Here is a 23,596-nt window from a genome sequence, read left to right as displayed (position 1 = left end):
TGCCTGTCTGCTTGAATGCCCTTCTTGAATGATTGGCTGCCTGAGCCTGGCTCAGCAGTGTGAATGAGAGGCTGAACAGTATATCTGGTGATCTCTCACTTACTGGCATTGTTCAGAAGCTGAAGTCAAAACTTGATGCTTACCTTGAAGGTCAGCTAGAAGAAGGTTTTGCTGCTGCTTTCCTTCAACGTCATCCGAAAGCGTTGTGTCTCCAAGAACGGATCCAAGAGATGACCTGGTTAGGAGACTTCTTCCTGAGCTACAAGGGACCATCGTGCACCAGCTTAGCTTCACCAAGGCTCCTTGGAAGTCAGACCCGAAATGCTGCCAACTGGAGTCTGGGACAGCTGAGGAATCCTGAAGTAAAGCTCCAGGCCATCGAGGACCATCACCGTTGAGGTTCGGAGGAAAGCTGTAACCTCGTCGACCGGAGCCACAATGCTCCATTGCCTAAGACACTTTGAAATCAAGAACTCCCTTGCTCATCACTGTCAACCGCTTTGTCCCGCCGGAGAAAGTAGAGGTCACTGACAAACCGAGGAGAATTCGCCAGTGGGTTTCCCGCCCCCCGAAGTCCACAAAGGCGCTGAACAAAATCCGAAAACCAGCCATGGTCGAGTCCCAATCATCAATGCCAACGACCAGACACCCTTGCTGGGCCCAGGTTCTTCATTGATCATCTTTGCGGCAACAAACTCTTCACCATGGTGCACCGCACACCTCGTCTATGATGGATACAACTTCAGCAATGAAGACAATTGGGATTCTGGCAGTGCCATCATTCCGAGGGAATAGAAAGCTTATGTGATGATAGGTTATGGACGTAAGGTTTTAATCAGGAAGGGCCAGATTTCGGTACTATTTAATCTCGGGTGTAAATAGATAAAAACGGTAGTGCATCCCAGGAAGGGCATGCCGAGATATTAGTATTTTTTGACTCGTCATAAAATATAGAACTCAAAAATATGTATGTGCCACCAATTATCTAAAAAATTAAGGTAGCTGCCATGTTGTTAGATTTGAAGGACACTGAAGAAGTTTAACCCAATTGTCATTTTGGCATGATGAATCTTTCTCCTCCCTCAGCCTCCATCATTCACACCCCCAACTCCTTGTCCTACCAGCAGGCAGTGGGCGTATTAAGGGGAAGGAGAGGTAGAGGGAGTTGGCAAATCCGTAGCGGGGAATTTTGATAATGGAGTGTGACCAGCCCTACAAGAGATCAGTTTTCTATCCGAGAGGGAACCTTCTTTGACTTTTCTACTCTTGGGACCCTTCTTTGGACTTTTAGATTTTTCCTTTAATTTCACACTCCGTTGACCACTCTATTGCTGGGCCTTACACAGTGCAGGGGAGACGGAGACCAGGAAATCTAGAAGCTAGCTGGGCCTGCCATTTGAGGACCCAGAGGAAGTCTGGGTGCTGGGGACTACCCATCACCGAAGCCTTTGGCCAGATCTGTGCTATCCTCCGAGGAGCCCTGCTGTTTCCCTGGATGCCCCATTACCCAGGCCTCCCATGTGAGTAGATAAAGCCAAATGCCAACAGAAGTGTGGGGGCGGGGTCTGCCAACCTTAATCTCCATCTTGCATAGCAAGTAGGGAGGTGGAACTGGGGGTGACCCTTGGCACATTTTACTAAATCCAACTCAAATTAATTCCACTAAAGAAAATCGCCCTATCCATTTAAATTGAATTGTGTTGGGAACTGCCTGCCGTAATCCTTTCCATTAAATTGTGGGGATGGGCAGCTGTGTAGATCTTTAGTGCATTGAATTGAAGTTAAATCAATTAATTCCCATATAGAAAATCACGGGAGAAGTGTTGTTAGAGTTCATGCCCAGTGTGTTAGAGCCGGTATAGACAATCAAGTACTTGGGTGACTCTACCTTTCTAAAACCCCTGTCCTGTGTACAGAAGGGGGGGTGTCCATAATACCAAAATCACAAACCCTAAAACACTGCCATTATCATAATGTGCAAAATGAAATTTCCCATTTACCTGCATCTCAAAATTGGTTTTCCCAAAGCCCTGTAGTTTATGCAAATAAAAAGCCCAAAACGATTTTCCCTTTGAGTTCCATTACTAAACTGCATTTCAAATAAAAAACAAGTCTATTTGTCAAGCCTTGCCTTTCCTTTTAATAAAAAGCCAAAATGATGTTGCTACTGTATTCCCACTCCTTGTACCTTGCCTTCGGCTTAAGGGGTCCTATTGCTGCCTGGGTGTGGGGGTTGCTGGGAGAAAAGAGCTTGATAACAGTTTAAGCATTCAGTGGGTGAATTAGATTGTTTGTAGGTGAAATTGCAAGAAATCTGCTTTAAAGTGTTAACTGTCCATCTCTAAATGTTACCTGTGTGGTGTACTATCTGTACATTCATTCAAAGTGTAGGGCAGTCAATTGGTGCAAACATTTGAAATTGCAACATTGTGTTGTGCCATGGCATTCTTGGATGATGTTTTGGTTGCTATTAAATTATGTCAAACCTTAAATATATATTCTTACTATACACCGGCCTGGTTTTGAGCTCATTGGTGGTACAAGAGGGTATTTGCTGGGGTGGTGTGAAATAAGTTGGAGGCCTCACTGAAGTTTAATCTGTATAAGCGTTTTGGGTGCGCGCCACCTTGTTTGGGGGCTGGGACTCTGAGTTGAGAGTGACCGCCTAATATATCGTGATAATCCATACTTCCATGATTTCTTGAAACAACTCTAATGGCTCCAGCCACAAAAACTATGTGTACGCCTGTGTTGTGTCTTGTCTGTCTCCTCACCCTGCCCTATATGCATAGAATGCTAGGAGTGACTGACACGGAATGCTGTGTGTGAGAATGTTATGGTCTGAATGTTTCTGTGAATGTGCAGTTGAGAAGATGGGCTGATGGTGGATGTTTGTCCTAGTAACTTACCTGAAGTGGCTTAAATGTATTCCTGTACCCTGTACCCAGAGCTGGAACTTAGTAAATGGTGTATCTCTTATCATATCATTACAGTCACTATGTTCATATTAAATAATGTCAGGAGACAACCTTCATGTCTCAACTCCTTTTATTCCATCTCTTAACTGACTGCTCTTCACTCCTTTTCCTGGCATACCCATTCTAGTTCTATTCTCTCTTCATTCCACATTCTACATGCCACAACAGTAAATATGTTTCCTGTTCCTACACTGGTGTCTGTGTCATGCTTGGCCAGGTTGTGGCCTCTGTTTAGAGAGATTTATTGTATTTTTTGTTTTGTTTTGTTGAGGTTTAGTGTGCACTAACTTTAGCCATTTTTTAACCCCTTCTTTTACAGATTGGCCTTTGTGTTTTCAAGTTTGTTAGGACATGGACTTCCTATGTTATTAGGGTAATGTGCAAGTTATGATGCATGTTCTGTTAACCCTTTTAGTTTACAGGCTGGACATTTACTGAAAAAACATTGAATTCAAATGTCAAGTGCTTAGGTGTAATGCCTTAAGTAGAACAGTAAGGAAGGTTTATCTTAATGTTTTAATGAACTGTGATCACTGTCTAGAATAATTGTTCTGCATTGTCTGGTGAGCGAGTCATGACGAGGTATTGTCATGCTTGGGTTTCTGAATTGGAGTTGCTGAAGTTGTGGCATGTGGTCTTTCAGCACAGGCGTCTTGTGGTGTGTCGACACCCAAAGTACTTGAAGTTCTCTTTCTGTGGGGTGACAGTTAACCAGGGTCCCCGGTACCCGGCTGTGTTGGAAATGGTTGGGGGCTGAGTTTTGTTTGATATGATGTGTGTGTTTGTGGTGTACTGTGTGTGTTTTGGGAGACCTGCTCTTGGTGCCCTATGGGGCACACATGGTATGTTTGTGTGGCATGGCTGTGGGGCGGAGGGATTCAGTTCTCCATGCCTTCCAGGGCACACCTTGCATGCTAGTATGGCATGGTTTTGCCTCAGCCGTCTGGTTTGGGGCTGGAAGCTTGAAGTTGCTTGAAAGTTTGGCTGTGGTATCCTTTTGTTCAGTGGTTGGTGTCTATCCCTTAGTGGTAGAGGAAAGCGAGTGCCATACTATCGTACAAATTGTCCCACTAGGTGGGGATGGCTGCAAGGTTTGTGTGTGTGTGTGTGCGGCGTTGGGAGGATTTGTTTTGGAAGTTGAGCGATGTACATGTGGTGTTGCGTGTGTATATATGGCTCTTGTTCTTGGGTGTGTCTTGTGTTGTTTAAGAGGAAAGATATGTTGTGTCTTGTCTTTCCCTTGTCCCTGCCCTGTATGCATAGAATGCTTGGAGTGACTGACCTGGAATGCTGTGTCTGAGAATGTGTGTGAGAATGTTTTGATCAGAATGCCGGCGGATGTCAGTCCTAATAACTTACCGGATGTGGCCTTAATTTGTTCCTGTACCCAGAGCTGGAACCTAGTAAGGATGTTTCCTGTTCCTACACTGGTGTCAGTTTCATGCTTGGCCAGGAACCCAACTTAACACCCTGCTGACCCCACAAATTCTCTGTCAAATGACGGGGAGTATAGTTGATTCGGCACAGAGTGTGGCTTCTTTCAAAGCAGGAGCTTTGGCAACTTTGAGGGTGCCTGGTATTTTTTATTTTCTGACATGAGACAAAAAAAACTCCTACCAGCATCAGAATGTCTCTGATTGCCATGATTGCCAATGTCCCCATAGTCATTAAACTTTCAGCTCTTTCACTCTTCCTGTCGCTTGCCCGCCACCCTTTGATGTTACCTCTCGCCTTACACTTCCTTACCACTACCACCACCACTACTTCCTGCAGGCACTGCTACTGATTCACCCTCCTTTCAACCAGTACCAGCCTTCTCACAGCCACTCCTTACTGCACACTTGCCTCACAAACACTTACTGTGATACCTCGATCACTCCTGAACCAATATCTCACAATTTTCAGCAATCTCTTCCACATTCCGTGGCTCCCTCCTTCCTCCTTCCACTCTCTACAATCTCCACTGCTGACCTCACCTTGTACACCCACAACTTGCTGTTTCCTTTCACCCCATAAGTATCTGTCCCTCTTCGTGGAATGGTCCACTTGCCCTAGTCAAACTAATTCACTCTCCCCACCCTGGAACTTATCTCTGCAAAGAGAATCTTCCAAAACGGGCTTAAGCCCTGCTCACTCGTTCCTATGCATCAAGTCTCTGGTAACTCTTCATATTGTGGAGGACCCCATCCCCAATGTAAAGTTCTTTAGGTTTTTCCCTGATAGTTTAGTGCCGTTGAGCGTGAGCCCACAGCAGTGCATCCAATGTGGCATGCCATCCCTGCAATCGTTGCGTACGCTCACGGCTTCTCCTGGTGGCTCTTGCTTATCTCTGGGTGGCTCCGCACAGGTTTGAGTTGGTAAGAGAGTCGCTTGGCAGAACTTGCAGTTCTTTGGTCGTGGGTAGCTGCTTGGTTAGTTGGAATGCTGGCAATCATCTGCCTTGAGGTATTGTAGGATGCCTGGCTTTGCACACACAAGGAGAAACATCGGGAACTTGGGTTCTTCCTGCTGATAACAGAGGTAGAATTGAGTCTGGGTCCACCCGACTCCCATCTGGCAAGGTCCATTCCACGACCTTGTCACAGCTGTTTGTACTATTTTCTTTTTTTTTTTCTTTTTCCAAAAGTGGTATATTTTGATATGATCATGATAGTGAATTGGTGCCAAACTTCATGAAATTGACGAAACTTAAATTGCTTACTTTTGCACATGAATTCATAAAATGGTTATTTTCTGTGAGAGCGTAAGGATTGGCCTTAGTTGGCTACCATTGTTGGAAATGACTAAGCAAGAGATTACCTGCATTCAGTTTTAGATCTAGCGAGATACCAAATTCCTCCCGGTTATTGACTAGAGTAATATCTGCTGCCACTTCCCTGCCATACACTGTACACTGATGCTTGCGTTGCCTGTCCTTTCGTTGCACCTCTCTCCGCAGGCAATACTGTGCTCCATATCCTGACCCTGCAGCCCAACAAGACCTTTGCCTGCCAAATCTATGACCTCATCCTCTCCTTCGACAAGGCAGAAGACGGGGAGTATTTGGACATGATTCCAAACAACGAGGGACTCACGCCGTTCAAAATGGCAGCCGTGGAGGGCAACACAGTGGTGAGTGGCCATCTTTTACCTATTTTAAAAGAAGATGTGAAGTTGCAGATTGAAGTTATTGTACCTTCTTGTTTTTAGATTACTTACTTTTTTTAAATGTTTAAATTAGTTGCAACTCAGTGTAAGTGATGGGAAATAAAAATGGCTGATATTTACCGTTTATGTAGCGCACGCCACAGGCTCCCCTCACCAAGGCATTTGGCAAGAGGGTGCCATGCAGTGACATCCTGTAGACCCTCATTGGCAGGTGTCTCCGACAATGAGGCCATTTTTGCTCCTACGACACCCCCCCTCCATACACCTAGCTTTCACGGGTTGACTGGATACAGATGTACTTTGTTCTATATAAAGTGTCTTTGTTCAATAGACAAGTATTTATTTTATTTGTTCTTTTACATTTATAGAACCATGCTAAACCCTCGGGCATCAAGGCATCAGTCGAGAGGGGGAGGAGGTGAGGGATAGTCGGACCATGTTCTGCTTGTCCTCCAACAAAATAAAATAAATACAGAAATGGTTACGTGCTGCTGTGCACAAGGGTACTTAAATTACCTACTTCACAAGCAGAGGCGTAGAAGGCATAGACAGGTTAGGGGCTGAGCAGGCACGGCCCACCCAAAATCTGTAAATACCCACTCAGGAGTGCTGTGTGGGCCTTTACATATGTTAATGCCACTGCGGTGGGCCCAACTACATTAGCCTCAGGCCCCACTTGATAGACAATCCTGGCTACGCCTCTGCTCACAAGAATCTAAGACGTTATTGGACTGTTTGGGTGAGTGAATCAAAAAGATGAAAGGACTTCAAAATCAAAAGCACTCCTCTCCGAAAAGTAGTGAATCGCCCACTAACCGCTTCCAATATATTTAATGAAACTATTATTTTCAAAATCATATTACACTACTGGACCCACAATACATGTGATATGCAACATATTTGGTGTACCCCCTTTATCAGGCTGGTATTCTGTAGAGAGCAGAAACAAATAACAAACAAACCATTACTACAGTAAATTAGTCCAATAAAAGCTCTACAAGCAAAAAAGCAAAGTTCTGACACCAAAAGCTCAGTTTGATGCCCAGTCCCCTAATGATTGCAAGCGGAAGGAATTTTCCACTTAGTAATTCCATATTAAGCCACACTAAAGAAATACACAAAAAGTAACCTTTTCCTCAATTCTATCTTCTGGATATTGTGAGGGCATCGTGGAGTAGGACACAGACAATGGGTTCAAAGTAAACCCTTTTATTTACTTCAATGTCAGGATGGAGAAATGCCTATCCTGCCCTATACTATGGTGGGATTTCCATACCAAACCAAAACTAAATAAAGTCTAAGTCCACAAGTTCAATTTAGGAATCTGTCTGTGCCCAAAACCTATACTTGCCCTCACAACTAATCTTATACAACGTGTAGGGATGCAAGTAACCAACAAAATAGTGTTCAGTGTAAAGTTCAAAGCTTTGTCCAGCTCCCTTTCCCAAGTATTAAGCAGTCCTAACAAAGGTTTCAGGATTGCTTGATGTTCCAAAATAGTATAAGGTTAACCAGTACTCTGTGGGGTTGGGAGCTTGGGGCGGTGGGGGGGGGGGGGAGTGGAGGTTCCCTTCCCCAATTTCCAAAACACAGTTCAAAACACAAAATATCATGAGGCTCCGCCGTGAGGTCAATACATAGTTCAATCCTCGGGGATCCCTTCCCCAAGATACACTCTCAATGATGTAACAATGTGATGAGGTTTCCCAATGTTCTTAATGTTCTGCACCACACTTGCAACCTCTGCATATGGCTAGTCTTTGCACAACAAAATATCTTGGTTATGGATATTGATATTTTATTTCTATCACACTCGTACACAAGTGTTTCAGAGCGCGACAAGGCAAGGGAGGGGAGCAGGAGAACAAAACAGTGATCATACTAGGCCCAGTGACATTGAGAATGCACAAGTGCATGGGAGAGGGGGAGGGGAAAGTACATGGAAGGGGGGAGAAGTGGAAAGTGCCAAGCAGAGGAGAAACAGATAAAAAATAAATAAATAATAAAGGCAACAAACCATGGTAGTGCAGCCAGCAATTTGCAAGTGCCAGGTTTATTGCAGCAGACAGGGTAGGTCTGATAAGTGTGGGAAGAAAAGGGGGAGCTGTATGGGTACAGATACAGACCCCAGTGCAAGGGGTGGCCCGGAGGCAGTGTGGGTGAGTGGCAGGGTGAGTAGGTACCTGGGCCCGGAGGACAGAGGGTGGCCAGGTGCACGGTGCCAAGAGAGCACAGATCAGCAGGGGTGAAGGGGAGCGAAGGCAGAAGAAAAGAGGAAGGTCTTGAGGTGCTTCCTGTAACCAGAGATGGTTCTCCTCAAGTTTTAGAGTGGCAGGGAGGCTATTCCAGAGGGAGGCCCCAGCCGAAGACCGAGATCTTCCCCCAGCTTGTTTCTTTGAAAAACGACTGACCCTGAGGGAGTTGGAGGTAGAGGAGCGAAGAGCTTGATAGGGGAGGTATTTGCGGAGGGATAGCTGAAGGTATTTTGGACCCAGGCCCCAGAAAGCCTTGTGGACAATGCAGAGGGTTTTGAATTTAATCCTTGCATCCACTGGGAGACAATGGAGAGATTTCAGAGCTGGAGAGATACGATCCAAGGGCTGGAGGCCATGGACAAGTCTCACAGTCCTGCTCTGGATTAGTTGCAGAGGGTGGATAGTAGAGACAGGTAGATTTAGAAAGAGGCTGTTACAATAGTCCAACCTAGAGAGAACCAGAGCCTGGGCTACCATGAGTTGAATATGGTAGTTTTAATTAATTCTTTAAAGTTAATCTCTAAAGTTCCATTCACTTTGTATTACAATTCCCATTGGGTTCTCTGGCTTTGATAAAATTCTATTCTAGAGTTCAATATGCATTGGATTCTTTGGTTTAACACTTAATTGATGTGTAGATTAAATGTATAGGAATTGAGCGTAGGGCCCTTTGGATAACGTGCATGCGATGGATGGGGATGCAGAATAACTCTGACACCAAATAATCAAACCAACTCAGGAAGATGGCAAAGGTTGCTGTTTTATTAACAATTATCTAAAACAGGGAGTTATAACAGCCATCAACGGACGTTCACTCGAGCTCTGTGTATTTCACATGAAAACAGCCTTTTATACAAAAAATACATCAGACGTGTCCTCATACTACGTGGAAAATAAGGAACACCTACGACGGGTTGTGTTAGTTTCAAGGGGAACATCAAAGTATACTATCTATAAGAGGCGGGATTGTGATTGGATATCTACCGTTGGGTGGACAATGTATGCCTACCTCTAAAATATGTAATCTTGAACACTATTAAGTAAACAGTATATCATTGGCTTTCAAACTATAAGGCCCGTCGTTATATGGCCCTCTATAATTGGTTGGTGCGCTCGTGCCATGTCTGGAACATGAAGTTCACTTAGCAGCACATAAACTCAAACCCAGGTCCAAGGAGGTGGACTTGACTTCACATCCCCACCCAATTAGCCCCATGTCTCTCCACCCATGCCTTCTGCCTTGCATAGTATTCTTGTCTCTGGGAATATAAGGGAGTGCGAGCACACACTATCATTGTTCCCGAACTCCACGCTCAACTCTATTTCAATCCTTGGCCCACGTGACAGGAGACCACGATTTGGTCATTTTTGTAGGATTTAAATGTCTTAAATGAAGAACACTTGCCACACTTGGTGTTCTTTCTTTGCACCTTAACAAGGGATGATTCAGCTTCACACGTTCACCGCCTTCAAGAATAGATAACCAGTCTTGGCTGCTTCAGCTTTGACACCAGGCCAAACAGCCTCGCACTAACTGACGCGATACATAATGACTGAGATGAGACAGCCTTATCACACTGAAATGTAATCACTTTAAGGAAACGACCCTCTCTAAATCATGAAGGAGAGGCAATAGAAATATGCATCTCTCCTAACAACAAGGATACTAACCAACCCCCCAAAAAAACTTCTCAGAACCTCACCACTCCTCACACTCTAACCAAACACAACCACACCTCTTAAAGCCGCAGCAACCCACACGCACTTCACCATTCTGCAACATCAACTACACCACACAATCATCACACAACGCACTCAGAACCGAATAACACACCAATATGCTTGGCAAACGGTGTTAACTGAACCAGAGCTGCCAATAGTACTTCACAGCTTCCTTGCTCTTCTCCAAACTTTGTCTTACTAACACGCATAACCTACCCCCCCTTTGTGTTTCAGATCTGCCAGGGGACCACTCTGGTGATAGTGCACAGTACAAATATCCTTCAATATAGCCAGCTTCTAAGATTACTTCATCTACTTGCGTTACAGCATCGGTACAGTTATTGAACGGCTTGCATTTTCTGCAGTGCTTCTCACACGTGCAATCTTCTTTTCGCATATGAAAGTGCAGTGCTTCTCACACGTGCAATCTTCTTTTCGCATATGAAAGTTTACTTGATTATTAACTTCGTCATCAATTTCTGTAAGGTTCATGCATCCTCATCCGTCAATATTCTCAGGGCGTCCCGCTCGTCTCCCGTGATGTCACCAGCTCCTCTTCTTGCTAACTTTTGTATTCCTTTGGGTAGTTCTTCCCTCAGATTGTAGGCTCTTCTGGAATACATTTGACAGGTTTTTCACAGTGGGTACCTTCATTGAAATATTCCCCTTGGTATGGTCACAACTGCTGGTGTCAAGCATGGCACAATCCCAGGCTTCCAACATACAGGTGGTAGGGGGCGGGATTTCCTGCAGAGGCATGGAACTGCTCCTCTACAGAACAATGCTTGCAATTTAAGCTTCGTTCACGTTTGGACTTGGCATACAGTGTATTTATTTAAATGGTAACGCTTCTTTAGAATCATCATAAATAGCGGTCTTCTCTACGTGCTGTGTTCAGAATGTGTAGATATATTTGTCAAGCTTTGTTTTTGATTTTGTTTGGTTAACTTTATTTCGGCTGAAAGCCATGAAAGTTTGCACATCAACATTAATTATAAATTCAAAACATTAACCAATTACAAACAGTAATACAAATAAACAGCCCACGACCGTGAGGTCTTAGGGTCCAGCATTAGTTGGTGACAGTGTGAGAACTTCTCAGGCTGGATTAAGCATCAGTCGACATCGATACCCCTGGCCAGAGAGGTGACCTGCGGGTATTTTGCCTAAAGGGACAGCATTCGCTCCTGACAAATCTACATTCTTAGTCGTTGGGTCCCAAGGAGAAGCACTCACATTAATTGCAGTTTTTTCCAGAGGGTTACACCTGCCACGTTAATGTTCAGTATGTTCCTAACCAGTCTGGGATCAAGGAACTTGAGTTCAACAGTATCCGAGTTGGAAGTGGTTCCCTTTTTTGTATGAAACTGATGCCCCTCACCTGATGCAACCAGTGTAAACACTGGAGTGCTGCCTTCGATTCAGGCCTTTTTATGACAATTTAGAGACTTCCACGCAAAATAAACTGACTTGGCTTCAGAAAATCTGTTGGAGCTATCTGGGCGGTTTGGCAATTCCTAAGCCAACAGATTAGCGGTCTACTTGGGTAGAACATTTGTCCAGGGGTGTGCCGGGTCTCTCCATGCTGCCGATCTGCCTATAGGGAATCGAGAAGGAGAAAACAGGGTCTCTCTGGCGTCTGAGTTGTGAAATGACTCTTTACCCCATTTGTGATTGACAATGGCACATTTTGTCAAACTAGCTCCATGATTAAGACTGGAGAAGATTTACAGCGGGCTCATGGGTGGAGGGGTCCTCTATCCTCGGGCCTTTTGCCGGGGTGACTGGATTCAGAGGTGGGTTTTTCTTGGTCCTCTTGAGAGTCAGTATTTTCCGTTTTGGACCCGGTGCGGACCCGAGCCCAGGGACGTGGAGGAAAATTGGCAGAGGAGCATCCTCTGTTTCCTGAACGCGTTCCTGATAAGGTGGAGTGTGCATGATGATTGACCAAGTTCAACGAAAGTTCTCGCCACTATTAAAAGGGTTAGACCAATGTCCCCTGTGATCAAAGGACCATAGAGTGGCTGGACCATGAAATTAAAGGAAGGCGCCAAGTTCACTAGTCGCAAAAGACGCTCGACTTAGGGTCTCAAAGATGCAGATCAAACAGTTGGGACAGACCATATAATATAAGTGGTCCAGTGATTTCACTTTACCTGGCTTGTTGGCTTCCTCGTCCTCACTGATCCTGCAGAGAATAAAACGATGCAAAGCAAGATTAACTGAAGGCATGGGGCTGGAAGATAACGCTGCCCCTCGTTTTCCGCATAGCAAATAGGTGATGCTCAATAGCAGGGGGACAACCCCCCCCCCCACTGGTTTGTTACCCCCTCCAGGACACCAACACCCCATGCCCTTGACCTCATGTGTACTTCCCCCTTGCAGGGAGCTGGCAGGGTTTTGCAGTGATTCCAGCAGATGGGAGGGCCCAGCAGGGTTGCCAGCAACAACGTTGAGGGACACCAACACTCCACAATTTTGACCTCCCGCAGGCTTTCAGTTTTGGCATTCAAGAATGTTTAAAGGTTTTCATGTAAACCACTCATTATTTTTATTCACTTCATTTTAATATACCGTTGTAGTTTGACAGCTGCAGAGGACCCATCGGAATTAGGAGTATACCCTCAGGTTTCTCAATTTACTGTTCACAAAAGATGGATCCAAAATGAGTCATGTTAGTTGTTGACATTTTCTCCATTGAAAAATTGATTATTGGAGAAGCTTTTAAGAACTTGTGAGGAACTAATGCGACTTTGCAAACAACGATAAAGACCTGAAAATGTTTTATTAAATTCTTATCAAATCTAATAAGTTTGAAGTGGGATTTATGTAAGATCTTATAAGATTCTGAGAAGTCCTTATAAAGAATATCAATAATAAATTGTGGAATGGGTCACGACGGGGATACTTGTGCACATGCTAATGTATTTGAATTGTGCGGTATTGTTTGACGCTTCTGCAATGCGTTCTTTCATTTTGTGAGTAGTTTATCCTCTGCAGGGGAACCTGATGGAATATGTCAGTTTGCTGAAGACATTTTAAGGCCCATTTCCTTGCCACTTTAAGCAAGGCCTCCTTCCGTCACATTACCATGCACACATGATGAGCAGGAAACTGCACCCATTTTTCCTTTAGGCTATTGGTTTGCGCTAAAAGCACCACCTACAAGCCAAAACTATTGGCATTGGAAGTGAAAATATGAGGGAGATGGAATGTAAGGTGGGAGTACATAGCCATGCATTTGTATAAAAATGACCACCTCTGATCACGCATGTCCACCTAGCCCCACCAGTTCTTTCCTTTGAGTCATTTTCAGTGAGAACAGGCGGCGGGCATATTCCCCCCCCCCCCCCTTCCCGCCCTTGTTGGATGAGGCCTTTATTGGCCAACCACAACAGGAACTGCCATAGATGCCAAAACTGTGTTTTTTTAAATTTTTTTATATATATATTTGTGATATAGTTATGAATTTAAAATGGGGGAAAAAAACAATGTATAAAGAAGGAAACAAATGCAAATAAGGCACACACTGCAAAGGAACAAGCAATGGCAATGCCAACCATCTTGGCTTTTGTGTATGCACGGTAAAGGCATGTTCTAGGCACTGCCGTAGTGGTATAAACTGGCCATCGATGGTAGCAGCTGCAAAATGATGTGTTCTCAAAGAGCCAAATGGGTGAATTTTATGTCATCAATGGGACTGCAATTCCTGGCGCCATCAAACTCCCGACAGTTTGGGAGACCCATTGACGTGGACCAACCGGAAGTGTAGAAGTTGGATCGACAATGCTTTCGTGAGCCTGGACCGAACTTTCGCTTTACCCAGATCACCCCATATAGTGATCACACAATGTTGGGAAGGGTTTGGAGTCTTGGCGAGAAATGTTGCAGCATTGAACAAACGTACAGCAGCAGATCGAGTTGAACTGAACGTACTAAACCTGTAGATTGAGGAGATGGCTCTGCTTCTCGGAGAGACAGTGCAAAGCTGAGGATAAACAATTGAAAAGTAACCGAACCAGTGTCTAGGGAGTATGATGCCGAAATTGCAACGGTCAAGACGGAGAATCTAAGAAGGATCAGGAAGTTGACAAGATGGAGAAACAATGGTCTAATTAGTCTTATAAAATGTTAAGATCTAATAAGAAACACAAAAGCCAAATAAAAAATTAGAAAGCCCAATGTCTCTTGTAGGATGCCAAGATGGCGAACGTTATTTATTTTGCTTAGAAGTTCTGGCATGAAGTAGGAGAAATGACAGACCCAAATGAACATGCAGTGTTAAACCCTTTTGGGAAAGAAGAATGGGCGGGTTACATTAGGGAGCTATTTGGCAATAAACCCAACAAGTAACACCTATCTCATTGCTCCATTTTCGTTATGGGGATAGAATGGCTTTTACTGAGGGAGAGGTTGAGAACGCCATTAAGAGGTTGAAAGGATCCAGAGCCCCCAGGACTAACATAGCACTGAAGGACAATGTTGAGGTATGGACCCCTATATTATCAAAACTTTTTTGTAAGATCGGGAAAGAAGGTCATGGAAAAAATATTGTTTATCCCAGTCCACAAGAAGGGAGACTTTGGCGTAGCTTCCAATGACAGGCTATTGGCTATGGTAGATACTCCGGGAAAGCTATTCTGCACCCTTCTTATGGACTAATGAAAATCCTGCTAAGAGTGGATTAACCTTTTGTCAATGCAACAAACAGGTTTTCATAAAACAATGGGGACATATCAACACATTTGGGTATTGAATTATCTAATTTGGCAGACCTTGGCATACAAGGATAGAAAAGCCTTTGACTGTGTAGATCGGGGAAGACTCTGGCAAAAATTAGGTTGGGGTAGAAGATCTTTTGCACCTATTTAAGCTCTTCCATATGTAGACATCGGGGGCAGTAAGACTTGGATGGGACGGCCTCATAACTGATAATATAGAGATGCAGTAACGGCCTAAAACTAGGGTGTGTCCTGGCATTATTTAATCTTTACGTGCGGGAGTTTGGGCTTGTCCGTTATGTCCGTCTAAAATAGGGAATAGGCAGATAAGCTTCTGATGACTCCATACTTTTAGACAGGACCCCAATAGGACTGCAAAGGGCACTAAATTAACTTTATGCCTAAAAATCATGGAAATTGGACGCAAGAGAGAGGCCATCAATTTTGTGTGGAAACTAGACGGTAGGCCTGTAGGGAAAGTAGGTACATAAGTTTATTTGGGCACTCATCACCCGACTTGCTCTATACATTGAAATGGGGAATATAAAACAAACAAACCCTTTGCAAGTTCGGGATGATAAGAAAACTAAACCACGCCGAGAGCAGGATCCTCAGTGGAAGGGTTAATACAGGTTTACCATACCCGTATAGAACCAGCATTATATATGCTCCACAGATAACTGGGGACAACGAAACGCAATGGCTTAAGATTTTAGAACTCAGTCTCTGGCGACGAGTATTGGGGCTCCCGCAAGGTACTCCAGTGGAGACCGTTGTTTGAAAGTAGGCCTGGTATCGCTGGAGACTACACTGACCATCGGGAGATGTATGCTTTTGCATAAGATACTCTATGATCCTGGAGGCACACAATATAGTTGGTTTAGGCAGCTTGCTGGCTGCGTACAAACGAGTGAGTGGAAGGATGCAGTAGAGGTATTACTTAGAAAGACAGGAGCATTTCTGGACTATACGGAGCACAAAAAGATATTTGAGAGCATGCTCACCAAAAAACCCATGAGTGGGATGGAATTGTTAACTTGGAATACCTCCAAGGCAAAAACCTATTTCAGCATTGTATCACACACACATTCCTGCACCTCTTACCATTCTCCTATTTGATGATCTGTGATAATTCAAATAGAAGACATTGTGCTCTGAAACTTCAGCTTAACTGCTTGCCTTCTCTGATGAGACTTGGTCCTACCATGAAGCTCGAGATGGAAATGAGGCTTTGCAGGTTATGGAAGTTCTAACTGGAAACGGCTGTCCAACTTTTAACCGGTTGTCTGCATTTGAGCAATTTATATCATGAATCCTACGGTGTAATGGGTATGATTTGGCGGGAGTTGAAATTGTGGAAGTCCATTCATAGCATGTCAACGTGCTCTTTGGGTCGGGCGGCCCACAATGTATGGAACTACGCAATGAACCAGCCAAAATGTGAGAAGCGGCCAGGCGATGCGCTAACTGCTCTACGTGTACCAGAGGGGTGAGATCAGCATTGATGGAGTCTTGGGGAGTACATCTGTGAAATAATACTAACTAGTGCAATTCCAATTGGACCAATGCAAACTCTAATACTCCTTACTGACTTGCTAGTTTGTTTTATACAATGATTTTAAATCTTACTGGGATTGAGGTACACAAAGGATTTAATTATGGAAGTATATGCCATAAAAAAATACATTGTCATTGAACTGATGGCCCCTTTTTTTCATTGATTTTTAGTAATTGAATGTTGAAAAAGTATGCATTGTTGATGTTTTGTTTCTTTCTAATGATTTAATACTGTGCAGAAAGTGTAATTGCCTACTGAAATGCATAATAAATGTAAGCAATTGGTCGGTTGTCTGGAAAGGAGAGACCTGCCCAGCTAACTTCTGTGACTCAGGGCTGGGTGCCTGGGTGCTGGGCTGCTTTGGAATCAAGAAGCTGAAGAGACCTGGTTAAGACCTTTTCATTGTATCGGAAACTGCCGGATGGACGTCATTAACCTCGAACCTTTGAAACCCATGTTTCTGATGATGGAAATGGAGTTGGGATCTAGATAACCTGGTGGTGTGGTACTGGTCTGGCGCCGTCACAGGTGGCCTCCCAGGCAGACGGACTGCTGTCATTAGACGTTGACCTTCTTAAATTTGATTTGAGTCGGATCGCGCCTCATGTCCGGCTAGAATGGGCCCGTTGGGCTCCCTCCACCCAAGCCTGGTCCCCCTGACCCTCACACGGTCTGTAATGATACACTCATGAACGGGAATGCCTGCTGTCTGCGTCTTTGTGAAGTGATCAGGAAAACCTCTTTTAGGAATTTTAATTTACTAAGGCACTATTTCGCACGTGTTCCTGGTGGACACCACATAGTCTCTTCCCCTCTTTCTCTTTTGCTCCCTTTCGTGCTTTCGCCTTGGAGCAATTTTAGTTTTTTTCTTTCCCATTTGCAATGTCATAAATTAGGAGCGGGTGGCCTTGTCACCTGGCGATGAAACGCCCCCTCCTGCTGCAGTTACTGCTTTTGCTGTGCACAATCTTTAGTGCTGCTACTTCCTGACCGTTTCTGTGCACGAGGGTCTAAGATAACTTTGTACCGAAGCGTGCAGTGGACCTGTGGGGCACCACGTGCATTTACAGTGCACGAATGCTAATCGCAGTATTGCACGTGTTGTGCAATGGACACACTTGCAGCAGACTGGGCGCGGGAGCAGTTTTTTGCATTGCACAATATGCAACACCTACTGCAATAGTGCCATAGATGGTTTAGTGACATTCGGAGAAGCGCTTTTACTTATTCTGTAGCAAACCTCAAAAGTTGGCAGCCACAGGCTTGCACTGTTGCAATATGCCTACAAATCTGCAAACCGGAAATCCCAGTCCTGTAGCATGTATCCTCTCTAGAGAGAGAGAGAGAGAGAGGGAGACCTGTATGAAAATCAGCAGATCCCTCTCTGGATGTGGGCCAGCATTCCTCTGAGAATCCGCTGAGCGCGGCATGGGCCTAGACAGGCGAGCGCGCAATGACGCTACTACCCGATGCGTGCTTCATCTTTATTGCTACTTCCCAGGTGACTGGTTGGAAGACCATGAATCCACCAGGGAGTGAAGCTCGTCAGTCCTGTGTCCAGGTGTGGGGTCTCCAACGAGGGGTGGTAATGAGGACTCCATGCAGCATACTCCTACCTACCAGATGGAGCAGACCCCACATAGAGGGAACCTTGGATAAGACTGCAGGGAGATTCTAGGAAGGCAAGGAATCCAAACAAGAGCACTGCAAGCAACATGGCAATTGGAGCAGAAGGCACCAAAGGCCCGGAATGGATGAGAGCTGAGCGCGCAGCAGGGCAAGAGGGGGCAGAAGAACTGGGCAATGAGCAGGAATTAAAATGAGGAATTGGAGCTGGATGGCCTTGGGATGTTACCACACATTCCAGCCCTTGGAACGGATGCTTAACGCCATTAGCATCTGTCCCATGGGCTGGGACGGGGTTAATGTAAACTATTTTTGTCCTTTGAACGAGACGCTGCAAGGCGTCCCATTCACTGAATGAAAACTGTTCAAAGATGGCCGCCATGGAAAGGGAAGGCAGTGCTCCGTACAGAGCCCCTCTTCCCTTACCATGGCAACCTCACGCATGAGAAAAGGGAAAGAGTAAGTGGCAGCTGCAGTGAGTACTGCCGCCCCAATGAGTTAAGTGGGGAGGGGTGATTATTTAAAAAGGAGTCCAGGGGTGGAGGGAAGATGGCGGGTGGGGAACGCAGCCATTGGGTGGCTTGGAGAGCGGGCTAACATTGGGAGATTCGTCCCGTGCTCCTAGTCTCCTGATTGGCTGGCTCCCCTGCCAAGGGTGCTAATGGAGCATCAAAACAAGTAACCTGCTTTGTTGCGCCGGGCCGGCCTGTGCCTGTTCATACATGGCGCGTATCCATGGTCTTCCCATGTAAAGGGAGGACTAACCTCAGATAAAATAATCCTGGCACCATTTTAAGCTGGGTTCATGCTATAAGGGAACAAGTACTGCCAAAGCCAGTGGGTTCAGAGGAGTGCCTTTAGGGAGCTAGGACAGCCAAAGTCAATGGACAAAGTCAAGAGTTCTGATGCACTTCTTTGATAGTCTTGACAAAGTTAGTAAGTTCAGAAGAAATCACAGTAACTCAAGTGAGCTACTTTGTAGAGAGCACAAGCTGTTAGGCCAGTGCAGGTGAATTGAGATCAATTCCAAAAGTACTTTGCAAGACAGGAAACACAATTTATGGCTAAAAGGCGACACCCCAAGCCCCACAGTACCTGTGATTTGAAGAAAAATGTTCCAGCTGGACATCTCCTTGTAATTATTTATACAACAGTTATACACAGGTAGAGTGCTTCAAAGCGGGAAGGGAATACCGTAATAATTCTTAGGCCTTGAAGTTTCCGAATGATCTAAACAGAAAAACTAGCATACTAGGCCTGATGGCATTTCTTCAAGTGCAAGTCCAGGAAGTTTTACAGTTGCAACTAAGCTAGGGAGGGGGGGACAAAAAGGGGTGAGGGGGTACAGGACATACTAAATTACTAGTCCAAGTACATTTAGATCATGCATACAGACGGAGGTGCGAGGAAGGAGAGTGGCGGGGAACAAACATGTCCAGTCCAGCAGGGCCCTGGGTTAAGTGCAGAGAGTTTGCCCCGCTCAAGGAGCGTAAGCTGAAAGTGCAGTAATGCTGTACATAGTGCAGCGGCCCGGAGGAAAGTGCAAAAGACTGTCATGGGGGAGCCTGGGACCTGTAAGGCTCTGAAGGTGAACCAGGCAACCAGTCAGCAAAAACTGAACGGAGTTAGATAGGAGGAAGGAGGGTGGAGAGATAAAGAACAGAGGTTAGCAGGTGAGAGGGAGAGAGGAGGAGAGTTGAGAGGGGAAGAGAGTTTTCAGAACGTAAGGTACTCCGGTTCAAGACGTAGAGAGGCATTGAGGCTGTTCCAGAGGAAGACCCCTGCAGAGGATAAAGATTTACCGCCAAATCTCTGTTTGAGAAAGCGACTCACCCGCAGAGAGTTGGAAGAGGACGGGCAGAGGGTTCTAGAGGGAGCGCGTTTAGGTAGGAAGAGAGCGTTGTAGATAGTGCGGGCCCTGGCCCCAGAAAGCCTTGTGGATTATGCAGAGGGTCTTGAACTTGATCCATGCAGCCACGGGGAGCCAGTGGAGGGATTTCAGCGCCGGAGAGATACAGTCCCTGGGCTTGAGGCCAAGGAGAAGTCTTGCGTTCTGTTCTGGGTGAGTTGCAGAGGACCGAGTAGAAGTAGGAAGATTGAGAGAGAAGCTGATGTAGTAGTCCAGCCTTGCTACAGCTTGGTAGACCCTTGTACCTGGCCCTTGGTCATGATGACAAGAGGGAGGACGTCTGGCAGGCTCCTGCAGCAGAACTCTGGAGAGGGACTCCTCAGCAATGGATTTCCTTTGTTTCAGCAGCACTTCAGGGTTTTGGCGCCATTTCCTCTGTGGCAAATGAATGAAAACTCTGGTTAGAAGAAGCTGGTTCCCTCGGTCCTGGATCAAGATTTCCTGCTCTGTAGGGTCCTATGGACGTCCACAAAGATTTGGATGAATTCAGTCTTCGCAAGACGATGCACTCGTCAATGGTCACAGTACCCCTGGCTTCTGCAGCTCTGGTGAGGCACAGCAAGTCGGGGGGCGGGGGGATGCGCCAAATGGAAGCTTGTCTTGGGGGTAATTGGTCACACTAGCTCAAGGGAGGAAGTCATCCCGTACAGGTCTTCCCAGTCAATATGAAAACGGGGTCAGCACAGCTGCAGGGCTTCACCGGGCACTTTGCGGTCCCGGTGTGTGCTGCTGGCATCTCATCATGTCTTCATCAGATGTTCCTCTCCAGTGGTCAACTCTGCCTCTAGTTCCAAAAACCTTGCGTTTTATGCGATATTTTTTAATTTTTTATTGTTTTCCCATTCATTCACAGCCTATGCTGTCAATCACACTGCAGGGTGGCTGTCGTTCCAGGACAGCCGCTCAGCCAATCAGGACTGGTTCCACTCTGTCTCTAGGTTGGTGAGTCTGAGGACAGGGAAGTTCTGGGGCCCTGCCTGCCTTTCCAGACACACTGGAGCCTTGGCGGGAAGCAGCCCGCCAAAGGCAACACTCACAAAGGACTCAAACCTGCTTCAACTAACAGAGTAAAAGCCCAAAAGAAACTAACAAACAGTAAATGGTGAAAAAAGACCAGGCCATTTTGGGAAAATGAACACCCATGGGTGCTGTACTGCAGGGTGAGGGGTCACCCTGTGCTAATTATGCACCCTGGTAGTAAAATTAAACCATTGGAAATGTATGTTAGTGTGAACAGACAATGTCACATGAGAAGTGGAATAAGGAATTACTAAGTAACCCCCCAGCACTCCACATAGGGTGGTGTGTGCTGGTCCCACAAAGAAAAAGGGATGTCAGACCGGGATCATGTTACTATTCTTGGGAATGGTAGTTCCCAAGAAAATGTACTTAAATATTTAGAGAGGACCAAGGCACCCAAAGCAGTGAAACGCTAAAATCCTAGTCAGGAAAAGCGCATGGGGGGGGAGTAAGGAAAAGGAAATGTAGGTCTAAACACCCCAGAAGGCAAAGTCAGTATCGTTGCTAGGGGTGGCTGGAGGGGCTAGAGCCTGGGTCTTTCGGTTGTAGCCCCAGATAGAAGCTCAGGGGCTACAACCAAATTTATTTTATTCTTTGGGTATTTATAATGCACCTATACAGCAAAACAGTGTTTCAAGGCGCATCAAGACAAGGGAGGGGGAAGATGGGGAGAAAAAAAACAATGAGTTCCCATTAGGTCGTGAGACAATTCGGAGTGTGCAAGTGCAGTAACAGAATGATGGGAGCGGGGGAGGAGGAACAGGAGGAGGAGGCGCAGCGCAGAACCGGGAGGAAAGGAGGGAGGGGGGAGAAGGGCGCAAGAAGTGCAGGCGAACAGGTTTGCTGGCACTTTGAGGAGAGGGTGCACAAGAAAGTGCTCGAGGAGAAGTGTGAGGGTGCCAGTGACGAGGATTGACTTCAGAATCGCCCATATTTCACTTACCTAGAGAGATGGGGGGGGGAGCCCAATGTGATTAAGACAAAATGTCTACATGCCAGATATGCATAACTTACAACTGTGAGTGATGTACAGCAGACTGAAAGATTTGCTAATGGGAGCAATAAGAGAGGAGGGACAGTTAAATAGGGAGCAGTAATGTCCCCCCCCAGCCCCCACCCGTACCTTTCTTACCTTGTCAGCCGCTGCTGGTTGATGACTGCGCTGCATGCTCCACCAGTGAACAGTCAGTCTGGACTTGCTGCATAGAAGCTTCCCTTTGCCTCAGGGCCTGCACAGGCAGTGGGGCTGTACTAATGAGGTCATCGGCGGCCTATGGGGGGAGGGGGAGGGTGTATGGGGAGAGATAAAACAGACAAGGAAAGCAGGTGGAGGAGGGGGAGAAAAAACACAGGTGTGCAAAAAGAAAACGCCAGCAAGAAAGATTGCTGAAAGGGGGGCCGAGGGGACACAAGGAGATGGGCCTCTGCTCGCCTGCACTCCGGGATGGAAATGGAGTGCAGGTGGGCCTGCTGGAAGCCAAAAACCTTGCAACTCTCCCTAGGACTGGCGCATAGCTTAGTCTCCTCCAATCTGCCTGCTAGTTGTGTGGTCCAAAAGGAAGGCAGATGTGTAAGAAAGATTGTCACATTTATCCACTGACTCGTAAGGGGGTTTCTTCTGTTCTACTTAAATGGCCTTTTAAGCAGTGTTCAAGAGCCATGCCATGAGCCAAGGTTGCCAGGCCATGATGGTGCATCAGGCTCTGTCTTCCTATAGGTTTTCCAATGCAAATGGGTTCCGCTGCTGACCTCTTGATCGGGATGGGGTACCATAGCGGTCTCGACCATGCCAGAGCTATGAGGAGAGTCATGCAAGGCTGTTTGTGTTCCACCTGAGCAACCTGCTCACTAGAAAAATTGCCAGGAAGGCATACAGAAATATCCCTTTCCAAATGGCTAGCAAGCCCAGAGTCCCGACAGTCCCGAGATTAGCGTAGCCCCAGATCTTTTCCAGACCCAGCAACACCCCTGGGCAAAGTTATACCCAGGATTGCACTAGCATCTCACAAATAGAAAGGATAATGCTGGCATGCATGCCTCTATTGTGATCGAAACCGAGCAAATTAGGGAGGGGGCCGGTGGGCGGTGGGGAAGCACTGGATTGGAAGGAGCAAGGTTATGGGGTACAGGGCGCGAGGACCTGAGGCAGAGGACAATAAAGGAACAGAGCGTCATAGGCAACATTTGTCTTTAGATGTTTAGGACCACAGCTACCATCTGCCTTACCCAGTATAGTCACGGGTGAGGAGTCCTGGAAGTCCTATTCCAAAATATCTGGAGAGCTGCAGGTTGCAGACCCGTCTGTGGGAAGAAGGAGGCGAATGGCGACAGAGTGCAGAGGCTACGAGGGAGGAGCGTAGGGCAAGAAACACAAGGGAGAGGAAGCAACATGAGTGAAGCTTGACCACTAGTGGAGGAAGTAGCAGAGCGAACATCTGAGGTAAACCGCATGGAAGAGAGTAGAAAAGACTGCAAGGAGACTGGCAAACCTCATGGTGAAGTGGGCTTGGGGGCAAGGAGCATGGGGAAAGGAGTGCAGGAGAAGGTACATGCAGTGGAGAATGTGGGGGGAGCATAAGGGTTTGATACTTGGGGTTCTGGCAGGACATGCCAGGAGGAACACAGCTCAGGGGTCCATGGGGAGAGCATCTTGCCTTTTC

At 46.1% G+C, this 23,596-nt stretch overlaps 1 protein-coding gene across 2 annotated transcripts in view; it reads left to right on the top strand.

Moving 5' to 3' along the window:
- The window catches only part of LOC138580095 (transient receptor potential cation channel subfamily V member 6-like), a 164,284-nt gene that overhangs the window by 69,512 nt on the left and 71,176 nt on the right, over positions 1 to 23,596 (top strand). For both annotated transcript variants that reach the window (XM_069650373.1, XM_069650374.1), the window contains exon 6: positions 5,917 to 6,089. In XM_069650373.1, coding sequence (XP_069506474.1) covers positions 5,917 to 6,089 — 173 coding nt within the window. The remainder of the gene's footprint in view (positions 1 to 5,916; positions 6,090 to 23,596) is intronic.

Source organism: Ambystoma mexicanum, chromosome 3p, assembly GCF_040938575.1.
Source record: "Ambystoma mexicanum isolate Mex_15411 chromosome 3p, UKY_AmexF1_1, whole genome shotgun sequence".
NCBI classification, from domain to species: Eukaryota; Metazoa; Chordata; class Amphibia; order Caudata; family Ambystomatidae; genus Ambystoma; species Ambystoma mexicanum.
Note: the sequence above shows the minus strand (reverse complement) of the source record. Positions and strands in the feature narration are given on the sequence as shown.